General features: G+C 35.2%; 1 protein-coding gene across 2 annotated transcripts in view; it reads left to right on the top strand.

The window, feature by feature from the left end:
• Positions 1–14,545, top strand: part of ADGRA1 (adhesion G protein-coupled receptor A1) — a 286,657-nt gene that overhangs the window by 36,260 nt on the left and 235,852 nt on the right. For both annotated transcript variants that reach the window (XM_074831007.1, XM_074831006.1), the window contains exon 2: positions 7,916–7,987. In XM_074831007.1, the coding sequence (XP_074687108.1) occupies positions 7,916–7,987 (72 nt within the window). The remainder of the gene's footprint in view (positions 1–7,915; positions 7,988–14,545) is intronic.

Raw genomic sequence — 14,545 nt, 5'->3', positions numbered from 1 at the left:
TGGGTCAAAGGCAAAACCAGGAACAACAACTCATGCAGACCCATGCTGTCACCAGTTGCCTACATATGCTTTTAGAAATGGTGTTTTACTGAGAGTTCAGATGTAAGGATTTCCTTCTCATTGTAGAGAGAGCTTTGAACAATTCCTCCCTTTCTCCAAAGAAAATGTTGACAATAGAATCTTTGATCTTCCAAAACTAATGCACGTGATAAATTTAATTCATGTAAATAATTCTGCTAGACTCAGTAGGACCCATCACAAAGTTAAACACACATAACTATCTCTCGACTAAAGACCATGCACATTGTAGGTATAATGGCATAGTCCAAAAGTTCACTTAGATAAAATTATCTCTCTTGTAAAAGATGTAATGAAAATGCTGTCTTATCAAAAGATCATGCGTTAGTTTTTTTTAGATTACATTTGGAAAAGCTATCTGTACTCAAGTTCAAAACTTCTAAAAGCAAGATTTATCTAGACAGTTTAATGACATAAATACATGTACATGTTGTAGTAAAATAGTAATGATTCATCACATTTTTATATTCTCAGCAGTTCAATATTCTATGATTTCAGGAAATAGCACTGCATAATTTTATTCTACGTGCTGTTTATATTATTAAGCCTTTTTCTACAATCATCCACGAATAACATAAATTTTCCACGTTTTGACTTTATTGAATACAGTTGATTAAACTTTGAGCATAGAATCCTGTATGGGTCTTCACTGATCTTTACATCTTAAAGTTTTTGTGGAAAAAAATGTTTTACTTAAGCGAATCATCTAGTTCAGAAGTTTGCTGGTGCTTGACAAGAGCCATAAAACAGACAACCACATTTCTTTTCTGAAGTACTTATATTCCTGTTAGTAATGCTTTGATTCCTGCTGCTTCTTGTCCTGTCCACTTAGTGAGTATCAGCCTGTAGTGGAGGGGGCTTGTTTCAAAATCTGGGATCTCTTTAGCTCCCTCACTGTTAAGAAATCATATTAAGATTTCTATTTGAGGGTGACCTTAGTGCTTCCTTTTGTTAATACGTTAATACCACTGAACCAGTATTAGGGAAAGAATGAATCACAGAATCATCTAGGTTGGAAAAGACCTTGAAGATCATCTAGTCCAACCGTTAATCTAACACTGACCATTCTCAACTACACCATATCCCTCAGCGCTATGTCAGCCTGGTTCTTAAACACCTCCAGGAATGGGGACTCCACCACTGCCCTGGGCAGCCCATTCCAACGCCTAACAACCCGTTCTGTAAAGAAATACTTCCTAATATCCAGTCTAAACCTGAGTTGTGAGTTCTGTTAGTGATGATAATATTTTGTTTTACTGTTTGAATTGTGATGTTGCTTCCACAAAAATGCTCTTGAATATGATTTTAGTTAATTAAATCAGTTGGTGTGATGATTTATGCAAGAGCTCTCTGGCTTTGTTATTTTGAATGTGACCTACCAGTCTCTTATATCACCCAAGAGGACTATTAATGAAAAGCCACCAGTATGAACACTGAAGCAACAAAAATGTGTTTTGCCTTATACTTTGAATTACTAAGAGTGAGGCTATTGAAGTTATTTTCCACAAAAGCAGTATTGTGTTTCCATAACATGAGTGGTCAGCTACAGTTTCTCTTACATTCCATTAAATGTATGACAGACTATTAGTGTTTTTTTGCACTTTTGGAAGGACTTTGATTTAAATAAATGATTACCACAAGGAAATTTCTCGGTGCTTATAGTTTCATTGCTTCTTTTGATATCATCAAATAGTGCCAAGATCTGTAAGTATCTGTTCTGCTGGTACTGTTCTAATTAGAAGGATAATTAGTACACTTACTGCTTCTATAGCTATAGCTGTTTGGGGTTTTTGCCACATGTAACGCTCTATCTACAATGGAGGGTAATTTTTGAGTATTTTTCTGTTTTCACTAATGCTTGGGATTGGTTATGCTGCAAGTGAATGGGTTTAACAAAAGCTGATATATACTGAAGATACTGATAAAACCAACTGGAATTAGAGATACTAAGTGACTAGGTTTTATCACTTTCTACAGGATTTTTGTATGATTCCTTTCAAGAATGTTGAGAACACACTTTGTTTAGTTTGAAAAGACAATACAATGGCCCCCAATCCCCTTAGGGAAGAGAGGTGTCACTTGAGACCATTATATGCATCTTTAGTATTCTGATAACTTATCTTTATGCTTTTTAAAGTTTTGATGTTCTCAGAGTATCAGGTGCTATGAATTACTATAGACAAATGGTGATATATAATGAATTGATAAGTATTTCTCATATCAAACTGGTTATCAAACTATGTAGGGGTCTGCCACACCCTATTCATCTAGTGAGCTGTCAATACTGTTTTCAGTCATTTTTCTCTCTTCACTTGTCAATCAATTTTTATTTTTCTATGACTTCTTCCCAGTTTATCTGTATGGTTCTGATATTATCTGTTGAAGCTCTAGGTAGTAGCTCAGCTGTGGTCTTCAGTTAGGAGCGAAAAAACAAAAATGCAATTACTACCTGTATTTTATAGCTTTGTATGTCTCTATATACGTAGGCTTCCGTGTAAAATGATTAACTACTATTAGTACTTAAATTTTTATTTTAAAATAAAATATATAATGAAATATATTCCCCTCTTCTTGAACTGAAATTAGTATGTAAGAGAAACTGCAGAACTTGAAACACAATTTCTTAACACAACCCCAACACACAGGTCTCAGATGTACAATCTTAATGGACTGAGCTTTCTATCTTTTGTCATGTTATCTTGGATATCCATCTAACACACCTTTTTACCTGAAAAGTGGGAAAACAAACAGGAATTAAGAGGAATTGCAGAGCAGGGGCAGGTATGGTTGGTCTTCTGATTGGTGTCTCCTGTAGTACTTCAGTGTCCTTTCAGCTGGTCTCAGTGAGTGGGCCTTAAAGAAAGGATTTCGGAGGGATTAATTTTCCAGACATTGGTTGCTCATTTTCTTTATCAGTGAGACACAGCACTGGGTCAGGTCTGGTCTGAACCAGCTCCTGGTCTGCCCAGTGGAAGATCAGGTGGAAGTTGACATTTTACTGTTTTCATGAAGTTTGAGTGGGATTTTCTTTGCTTGTGTTTTTTTGTTTATTTTCCCCTGTGAATATTGTCAGAGGAAATACATATTTTCAGTAATGGGTCATGCTTCCTTCTGTGTTCACTATGCATTTGGGAATAGCAATCTTCATCTAAATGTCATGTCTTCCTTGGATTTGGTTATCTGAGATGTACTTTCTCTGTGGACGCACTGCTGTGTAAACGCAGTCTCTAGGTTTTACTGGGTGGGATGCAGTACCATCTCACTGAAGAAGCCTCAGCTGTGGAATTTGTTTGCTCTGTAATGTCAAGTGAACCCAAGTCCATTGACTTTGAAGGCGTGGTAAAAAGATTCTTTCTCTCTGCTTGCGGGGTTGTGGGAAGTTGGTTTGTTTGCGTTATGATTGAGAGCTTTTTATTTGATACTTTTTTTATATTACAGTAGATTGTCTTATACTGGGCATGTTTTATACTTGAATGAGACTTCGTTGCACAGGATTACATCTTTTTGTACTTTTAATGGTTTCACAGAAACAAAAATCTTAGCCTCAATTTAGGCAGACTGTGATTTGTGGTTTGTTTAATTCAAATGGAAGAACCAGAAAATCAGAGGGAAGGGTTGTAAACAGTTGGAACAATTCGTCCTTTTAGGTACGTCTGCACTGCTAAAGAAAGAGGTCCAGGAGAGAGTGGAAACAATGGCTTGTTGACCATCCATGCTTCTTGGTTGTTAGTATGCTCCTTGTCATGATTTTCGTCCTTGTGTACATGTGAGGTTGGTTGGTTTGTTTCCAGTGCAAGATGAGTGAAATAGCATGCAGCCTGTGTTGCAGGGAAGTACATCTGCATCGTGAAACTTCCAGTTACTTGGGGTTTGGATCATTATATATAGTGTAAAGACAGTTTGCAAACTGAACTTTAAAATAAATACTTCTCAGAAGGATTCTTCAGGATACTTTTTTTTTTTTTAAAGAAAAGTAAAAAAATAAAACTTTAAGTGGATTTTGGTTTTGGAAGATCGTTTCACTGACAAAATGTGTTCCTCTCCTCAGAATAAAATATTGAAAATGTGAGATTCTTAGCACATGACTAGAAACTGATAATTATTTAAACCAGCTGCCTAGCTGCAATGTGTAACAATATTTATTTCTGTGTTTCACTAGCACATCAGAAAAAACCCAACAGATAAGTGAAAATGCTGTGAATAAATAAAATGTGAGAAGTACTTAATTTGTAGTGGGTGCATGGTGGTGATTTTTTTAAAAAATCTGTATTAAAAAACTATTTAATCTTTTATTAAAATCAGTGACTCTGTTTCTGTTACATCTGAAAGTTATGTTATAAGCTATCCAAAATCAAATACATGAATAGCACCTTTTTCCATGTATTTATCCACCAAACCTTTGCATCTGTTAAGTACAAGAAAAGAATGCTTCGGTAAAATTTCTGCAGGTCTCTAATTACAAACATCTCCCTGGAAGCAGGTGACTGTATTCAAGGGAAAAGAGATAGCTAACTATTTCAGCCATACTTCATACATTTCATGTCCATTCTGTTACTTTTCTGAAGAAGTAATATACAAAATTACTGTGTGTAATTTCAGCATGAAGAGTAAGAGCTACAATTTGACCAGGCATTGATTACTTGAAAAGTTAAGACTCATTTCTGAGTTAGAATATTGAATGTTTAGCCAAAACTTTCCTCTCTTCTAGCCTCATTCTGACAGCAAATGTCCTCAGAAGGGAAGAATGTTATGAGTTGCATCAAAAGTTTAACAAGTGATTCATGACTGTATGAAAAATAATGTGATTTAAGTTTGCCAGTGAAGTTGTTCATTGAATTCACAGAATTGGTTGTCAGTGCAAACCAAGTCCTTCTCGATAACAGTCCATTGCAAGTTCTTCGACATCACTAAAGCTTTAATTAAAAACAGGTGGATTCTTCCCATGTAGTGTACCAACCAGGTGAACGAAATGTAGATAACTTGTATTAATTATTAGAGAAGAATTTTTTTTCCCCCACAGACCTTATTGGAATGCTAGGATTCTCTAAACCTGTGATTCTGAACAGAAAAAAAATCATGTTTTAACTATAATACCCATGTTACTTTGTTTATAAAACCTGAATTTTAGTTGGCACTGTAGAGAAGAGAAGGCCCTGAAGGAAACTTGATTTTTGAAATCTGATCTCCTTGTGAAAGTCTCTGTGAAAGTCTGGTATAAAGATTTGAAAGGCTCCATTTAGAAATGCAAATTTACCTAGTAAAGCTCTGATTTTTTTTATTTTAAATTCTGTGGTGTCTGTTATATTTTTCAAGACTCATTTATCTTTTAGAATAATAAGAGCAAATGACTAAATGAGATAGCAGTACTGTGGAATGTGAGCTGTGTTTACTGTGTTCTATTTATGAACTAAATGTTCTGCTTAATCTTGTGATTTATTACTAGTTAGATAGTTCTCTTTAATTTCTAGGAGTTTGTTTTATGGGGATTGATGATACTGGTTTCAGCCTACACAGTTAGGGCCATACAGAAGGAAACCCAGAGGTAGAGAGTAGGAGACCCGTGTGCTGCTGACTTGTGCTGCATTTTCATGGAGTTGCCAGCAAAGTTCAGACTGCACTCTTTTTCTGGGCATAATGAATAGAAGACTGGAAAAACAAATTGGCACCATGAAAATTTTTCAAAGACAGAACTACTTGTATCTAAGCCAGATGAGAGTTCTGAAGTGCATGTGTTTGCAAATCAGGCTATGCAGAACAGTCCAAATATAATATTTATATCTAATGTCATTGTAATAGATCTCAAAGATGGTCTCTCAGCAACACAGCATATAACCAAATGACCCAATATGAAGTGGAATTTATGATGTTAGTCTTTCCAAGCCCAGCCAATTTTAATTTTGGACTTTATTGTTTCTTGACTGACACAAGTTCTGTGCAGCCTCAGAAGAGAAGGTGAGTAAAAGAACTGAATCTAATAATAAAACATTTCATGTATTTACGTTTTCTAGTTTAGGTAGTCAGAATTTTAAAACAATTTTCCAGTTTAGTAACAGTATGGGCACCTAAAAAGTTCAGAAAATCTGATAAATGAGACAAATTGAAACAGTTTGTGGTCTTTCATCATGTCACTGCTGAAATGTATTGCTAAGATGGTAGTGAAGAGTTGGTAAATTAGAGAAATACTTAACGTCATGCGTATGATTTTTAATCTGAGAAGTAGAATCCAATCTTGTGAGATACGGAGTTTCTTAGCTGATGGCAATTGACTGTGTGTATATTGTAGCATGTTTAATTTTTGCATAAATAGAGCCTTCTGTGTGCTTTCAGATGCCTGGGTGTAAGTGTTCATGATTGATTCCAAATTGCCACTTGTTGGGTGAGGAGTAATGTTGCTGCAAGTGTATTAGTAATAACATATTGTAATGACATAGAGGTCAGATCTGAGCTGCTCAGTACTCCATGCTCTTACAGTGGGCCATCAAATCACATCAAAATATATTTATACATGTTTATTGATGAATTTTAGAAATAACTTGCAAAAATATCCAAATCTTACTAATATTACAGTATTTTAACTTTTCTACATCAATAATTATTTTCTGTTTCACTATGGGTCAGTGTTATGTGTTGTCTTTTGCACCTAGACTTTCCATTGTTCATGTACAATGGGAAATGCGAAGAGCGAGACAAGTCAAGATAGTCCTGTGTAACAGATTGTTTTAAAACTTTACAAAAGTAAAAAATCGATTCACAAACTGTCAAGTTTTCTAGTTAAGAGCATTCTTTTGAATATTTTTGTTTGTTTTATTTCTAGCTTTACTGCAAGCTATGTCTCTTATTTTGAAATGGAATTTTGTGCACTAGAGAAGTATAATTTATTGTAAATGTTACATTAAAAGACTCATTTCTCAAGCAGTTGGAATTAGATTTTTTCAGAGTCAAATGTTTCTTCTGCTCATTGCATAATCATTAGATCTGTTTAAAAAACCAATTTCTTGAGCTTTTAAACAAAACTGCATTTCTTTAGTATATTGCAAGGTTTCTAAGTGATAGCATCTTCAGAATGAGCGCATGTTCATATGTATTGCTTCTGAAATAGCTGCGAAAATACAGCGATGAAAAATCGTTAAACTAGAAAGATCCACATGTGACATCGACAGTAGTTTAACATGAAGAGGAAGAATAGACAACTTTTTCAATAGTTTGCATGCAGGGCCAGTTTGCATGTGTACTTGATGGTGGTGGTGCCAGGCGTAGCTTAATTACTGAATTTCTGTGCTGCAGAGTTTGCAACAAGAAACCAATTTTGGACTAGTCTGTTTTTGTGGTAAAGGTGTGGGGTTTTGTTTCCCTCCTGTTGAAAATGAAATGCTTTCTCTGTATCTATCAGCCATTGATAGTACCATTCTTTGTACATCCCTGCTATAGCAGCCACTGCAAAGTGACTGTATTGTCCTCTAATCTACTGGAACAGTTTTTAACACATCCCTTGCTTCATCAGTCTTTTTGCTGACTGGGAAGCCCAACAAGAACCTTTGCCAGTGGTAATTTAGAATCTGCTTGTGAAGCGTGGGCATTTATCAGTGTTACAATTTTCAAGTTGGAGCCAAAATTCTTTTGTTGACATATTTCTTGAATGTGCTTTTATTTAATAAAGAAGAAACTATGCACTTCAGGAAATGGTAATCTTTATTTACTGCTATGATGGGAAAATGCAAATGAAGCAGAGAATTTTGTGATTAGTATTTTACAGAGCAGTCATTTACTATAATTACATGTTTTTAATCAGTGGAATTATGATGTTCTATTAACTAGATTCTTTCCTGACTTCTTGTAGGATTCTGAGTAACAACAAGATCTTATGGTTGAAGAATGGCTCTTTCTTTGGACTGAGATCTCTGGAGAGACTGTGAGTAACTGATCAGCCTCGTTCCACCTTCAGTTAAAAAGTCTTTGTATTTTAAATATAGAAACAAACATCAGATAATGAAGTTGTGATGTGAGATGTTCTGAACTGTATTGCACAGTAGAGTTTCTAGGCAGTTATCAAGTTAAGAAACAGCATAAAAATGAGTGAATAGGGATGAACGTGGAAAATACAGGAAAGCACTGCGATCAATTTGGAACTAAAATAAACATCCAGTCAAAGACTTGTACTACACTATGTACACTGTTGCAGTGAAGACTGGTATATGTAATGGTAACACTAATATACCTGACATGCAGTTTGGGTTAACTCCTTGGTCTCGAATAGTTCCATTTTATTTCCATTCTAATTTTAATTCTATTCTATATTTTAATTCTATTCTGAAGAAATTGGACAGCATTTATCACTGGAGCAGACAATGACATTGATAAAGCTCAATGACCGTGCATTTCTAGCTAATATTTGGAAAGGGGAAGAGAAGCTCAGGAGCAACTAATGAGTTAGAAGGAAAACATTTGGAAACTTCAATGGAATAAATAAGCAGTAACAGCTATACTATAATAAGACTGCTTTCTCTGTATATGGATCACTCATTTGAGAATAATCATGTAACAAAGTCTAAAAGGCTATTTTTTTTGTATCTATAGGCAACTTTGCCAGTGCATGTAAAATGAATAATTATATTATGCCTATCTTACAGTATCTCCTGCAGCTTAAGCTAAATTATTTTTATATTGCTTTGTAAGAATACCTTCATTATGTAGAGCTGTTGATATAAAGTAGTTGCTACATTAATGAATGCATGAATGTAGTCTGTGTTGTATGAATGCTTCCACATGCAAAAAAATTACATATTAAAATCAACTTTAGCTAATATTTTGCTATGCATGCATGTGATGTACATGCTGTATATGGTTGTGTAATGAGGTGGGTAAGTATATAATACTGAGATATTTGAATATTCTAACTGCAATTTAAAAATAAACAATGTGTTTCAAGGTCTGGAGCAATCCTGTAAGCACCTTGAAGGGTTAGGATGAAGATAACTGAACAGTTATGTAAAGGAATACTGCAATTTCTCTGCATGTAATTGTAACAAATACTTTAATGTTGACAGTATGAAATGGTATGGGATGAAGAGTAGTTGTGTGTTACTTACTGATTTAATCTTAGGTGTAGCAACGATATGAGGTTTATAAAGTTTACAAATATTTTAGACAAACCAATTTGGAATAGGGGATAGGATTACAAATTTATTGCAAGAAGGGAAAACAGTAAATTAAATTCTAATGTACTGCAAGTAAAGCATTAGTGTTTAGAAATAGAGGAAAACATTTCCTCTGGGTTTTTTTAAGGTTTAATTTACACTGGGGATTGATACTGAGCATGTACTTTTAAAAACTTTATTAGTTATCTAGTTAGAGAAAAATACTTCAACCTGAAAAGACGTTGCAAATAGTATTGAGAACTGTGAGAAAACAAAAAAATGCCTTAGGTGTGTAGCCTCAAGTATCATCACCATATAAACCTTCTTAATTTTATTGAATTGATTTTTCACAACATTACAGATAAAATGAAGGCGCATCATCTCCTCTGTATATAATGCTATTTGGCCATGGCGTTAATACAAAATCCATAAGTGGTCCTTGAAGCAAAGACTAGAATCCAAATGATGACATTCTTATCAGACTCGGATGCTCTGTTTCTTGTTCTTTAGCCCCATACACTTGTTATCAATATGTGCGAAGTCCGAGTTTCATCTGGGGGAGTGAGAACAGCTGGAATAGTCTACTAGGAGGTGGGTGTGAATGAACTGCATCTGAATGAGTGCTCCTAACCCTTGGACAAAGGTTTCCCCAGCTTTGCCTTCTCCACACAAGCTAATTTAGAGTGGTACTTCAGGTGCTTAAAATGGAGAACTATGACAGCAACTGCTGTTGATGTTCATGGCTCATCAAAATGGACCAACAGTAACTTTTATTCCTTGCCTGAAAGGGGAGTACAGTGAAGTACAGTAGCAGGAAAATCCAGCTTCCTTTAAGATGATGTTAACTTTGCAAGATCAGGTGCTTAGAAATGCGGGTGTGCTGGAGTTAAGGATTACTCATTTAATTTGGCTTTGCACTCCCTGTGGTCCTGTTCAGAACAAAAAGTTAGTAATGTGAATGCCATAGAGACAAGACTCATGTATGTGTGTAATTCTTTTGTGGTTACCATGAGATCATGAGCTAGGAGAGTGAGTGTTAGCTTCTGTGGAAAATGAAATCATTCAGTGTCAATCTTGATAACTTTAGAGGAGAAATAAAATTTTAGGTGAGACTGAGTGACTTGTATATTCTGATGCTTTCCTATCCTGAAGTGCTCAAAACCTCTTTTTGAGTAGAGAACAGTTTGAAGCCCTACTCCAATAAGCTAGTGACAACTTTCCTCTTATTATTTTGTTTTCCAATGCATGTCACAACAGGAATTGGATTACAGAAGTGTCAGTCCTCCCAAGTTCTGGTGATTTCTTAACAGCATGTTGCACAAGTGAGAGACCTCACTGGGCAGTTGTCTGAAATAGGACTCCTTATTTTATGCAATTTTAATCAAGCAAACTGAGAAACATTATTTGTTTGCCCCTTAACTGTCCATTCTAAGAGAAAGACAGAGTTGATTTCTCTAAAAGCTTAGACTGTTGTAGAACTCTTATATTATGCATGAAATGCAACTTTTTCAAAATATAGTTAGCCCTGGTTTGTATTTGTTTCTGCAGACTTCTCAGAAACCATAGCATGAGTATTACAAGGTTTCTATTTCAGATTGTCTTAAATTGTGTTACTGCTGTAAAAGGAAATCTGATATTAGATTTTCAGGGGATACAACCAGCCAGCCAGGAAAAAATATGTTTGGGGATACAGTTACTTCCCTTTTAGTAATAGAAAGACAATCCTATATTTACTAATAACTAATATTAAAAATTAAGCATTTAATAATGTCTGTAATAAAAACTACATTAAGTAATAGTGGTCAAAATACATTTATGAAATATTAGTATTTTTACTGGACAGTTTGTAAAAATGCTTTGAAAAACACTGTCTCACAAAACGTGCTTTTTCTGTATTTTGTATGTGTGTAAACAGTGACTCATGAGTGATCTGTAGAGATGGCACACTTTCCACTTAGTTTGAGTTTTCTGAAACTTGCTGCCTTGTGCTGATTTGGAAAGGCTGACTCACAAATGTGTAATGGCATCTGGATCATGATGCACCTCTGTGCCGCTGGGCTTACTTTGTAGTACAAACTTAGATACCGTTTGAGAATAAAAACTTTCTGTAAACTTAGGTTTTGTATGGTGCTCAGTTATGTAGGCTTTGATTTGAAATAAAATCAGAAGTGTAGGTAAGAAAATAAATAAACTTTTTTGAAGCAAGTGTGGTAAAGAAAATGTTAAAATATGAAGAACTTTGTGGAATTTAACTGTAAGAGATCTATGGACCATAAATTCTACAGATGAGAGTGAGCACTTTGAACCCATTTCTTTGATACACCCTGTGGAGATGGCGTCACATTCAGGATGCTGAAAGTTCCGTTTGTATCTGAAGCTTGGGGCAAAGACTTGACAGCTTGTAATGGGTTCACTTCCAGTGCCTTGCCTGTCTGTAGTCAGTGTCCTCTCTTCTTGGGAGATACACTGATCTGAGCAGGACAGCATTGCTTATTGTAGACATTTAAATAAGTTTTTCTTATGCTCTAGGTACCATAAAAGAAAGACAAAGTGGGCTTTCAAAGCCATGAAATGGTGAGGTAGTCCTTTCAAGTAAGTCCCAGCAATCCAGAAGTTCTCATTTAGTTAAAATAGTAATTTGGAGGATCTGAACAACTGAAAAATCAAGTCTGTATAATTTGATGGTATCGTTATTCCATAAATTGGAACAATATATTAACTAGAAAAATCTGTGACTTACAGTTTGATTTTTTTTTTTCTTTAAAATTATTGTTATTTATTTGTTTAGTTTATGGGCAGTGGGGTTAACCATTGCTATTACCCAAACAATCATAGGCTAGTCCAATTTACCAAGTTACTAGCAGACACCAGTATATGGTATGGACCCTGCTCCAAAGATGTTGCAGACTCTGAACGGTGTGTGGCAAAGTAATATTAGTAACAGTTGTGGCAAGTCTTTTTATGCTTGTGAATATTTGGCCAGCCATAGTCCAAGTGATTCTTTTGGGGACAAGGACTGAGGTTGTTGGGCCAGGTGCTCCAGCTGTGCTGGACCCAAAGTCAAGATCTAGACTAGGAAACTTATACCCTCATCCTGATGTCAGCTGGCACAAACCAGTATGTATCTGAGCTATTATCCACACTACAAATTTTCTTGCCCTCCACAGCAACCACTGCATCACAGTTGCCTGGATAGCCCCTGTCTTGAGCTAAGTCCCCATGTTACCTGTAGCTGGGGGCAATCTGTCTCGAGTTCATCTCCACTGTGGACTTCCTGGTGCTTAATGGGATTGATCTTGTACCTGGCATTTTCTGAAGTGGGTGTATGAAGTCTCTCTCTGTTCCATAACCAAATGTACTTTTTCATTAAGTTTATAGGAGCATAATTACCTCTGAGACTGCTGCTCCTTTGTCCCCTGTGGCTGAAACTCTTTAACGGGTTCAGAAGCTATTTGGAGGGAACCAGCAAATAAACAAACATACGTGTTGCATAAGCAGTGTTTCCTTGGGAAATCAGGATGAAATATCACTAAGCAAGATTACACATACTTTTCACCGCTGGCCCAGAAGAAAAGCATGCCAGCGCCAATACTTCAGAGCAGTGACTATTTTACAGAAACTTGCTGTTACATTTTGCCAATATTCCTAGACATGTGTCTAGAAAAAGAAAAATAATGCTGAAGTATTTCTAAGAAGTTAACATTGAATTTTTTTTTGTTTTAATTTTATTTTTTTAGCTGTATAGATCAGTCTTACTCAACCAGGTATCACTTAGATTGTGTGTACTTTTTCTAAGTGTTGCTATATTGTAAAGTTACCAACTGTGTGGCAGTGCTATTCTCAGTGCATAAAACCTACTTGCAGTAGATTTCAGTATGACATTCTGCAACTGTATGTTGTGCTGTGCAATTGAAATAACAACACATTAACTTGAGGGAATGAAAGGGCGGGAAAGGCAAGCAAAACAAATTAGACTATAGAAAAAAACCCAATGTTGTTGGTATAAAGCTGGTATAAAAATATGATATTTAGATGTTCTTTAGCAAAACTTAAGTGATGAAAGGGTAAAATATAAAGGTTTTACATTTTGATATACTGATGTGCTTCTTTAAACATGCAATTTACATTCTTTAAATTACTGGCCACTTTGCCTATACTTTTGAAATGTGCATGCACACACACACATGCACACACATGAAGAAACGGATATTCTTTCTAGGCACTGTGAAGGATTGGAAATACGCTTAAAGAAATTGTTAAACAATTTTATTTTCAACCTATATGTATGACATCTTTAAAGTTAGAAACTTCATAAATTAAATTTAGAATTATGTGTTCTTTTTTTGATTGTTGTGTAAAAATGGAAAAATACTAGTTATTGTAAATTAATAATATTTCAGACTGACAGGATCCACATTTTTTTTCCTGAAGAGCTTGCAACTAAGGAGTGTGCCCCTAACTTCATGCAAGGGCTTTTAACAGAAAATAGATTCATCGTCTTGGAGACCTCAGATGACCACATTAATTCATCTCAAATGCCATCTAGCCATGTTTAGAGAAATACTGTGATGTTACTCAGGGAAAGGGCAATTTAAAAACCTGTTTCTTAGAGCTGTTTGTTGTGTAAGTAGTCATGGCATGATTAAAACTGTTGAGTTTTATCTAGTTTTTGTATTTGGAGAAATATGGAGAAAGGAAAATCAGTGCAAGCTCCTTTCAAGCATCTGAAATTTTCTTGTCACTTTTTCTTGTATTTCAAATCCCACATGGATTTAGTAAATTCTCTAGATCTAGTTGATAATGATAACAAACAATTTATTTGTTTAAATTCACCTGAAATATTATCACAGAACAAAACCACAAATGCTCCAACCATTATTTTTCCTTGTCTAGTAATATGTCTAGGAGTCCTGGGGAAATTGAAGCAATTTTTCATGTAAAATTTATTATTGTGTTGGCTTGTTGTAATTGTTTACAAAAAACTCATTATGCTGAATTATTCTTTGAAGTGATTGAGCATATTCCAGTAGGTGAGGAAGGATGGGAATAGTCATGGGAAATGTTTTTTCTTCTGGAGCAAGACTGTACTTTGTGCACATACTCTAAACTAGAGTGAAAACAATTCATATTCCTCTTGGTGCTCATTGAACTTTGAGTTACACTTTTGGTTTTAGTATCAGATTAAGAGATTGTCTTTCTAATTATGATGATGCTGGTGTTTGCATGAAGCAGGATAGTTGGCTTTGTCACTGCTAGACAACTAATATGGCTGGCAGTTCTTTAATCGATGTTAAGTGTGCTTGCCTGCAAGATATTCAATACTGCTCTTCCAG

This window comes from Strix aluco, chromosome 7, assembly GCF_031877795.1.
Source record: "Strix aluco isolate bStrAlu1 chromosome 7, bStrAlu1.hap1, whole genome shotgun sequence".
Taxonomy (NCBI): domain Eukaryota; kingdom Metazoa; phylum Chordata; class Aves; order Strigiformes; family Strigidae; genus Strix; species Strix aluco.
This window is presented reverse-complemented; position numbering and strand designations above follow the sequence as displayed.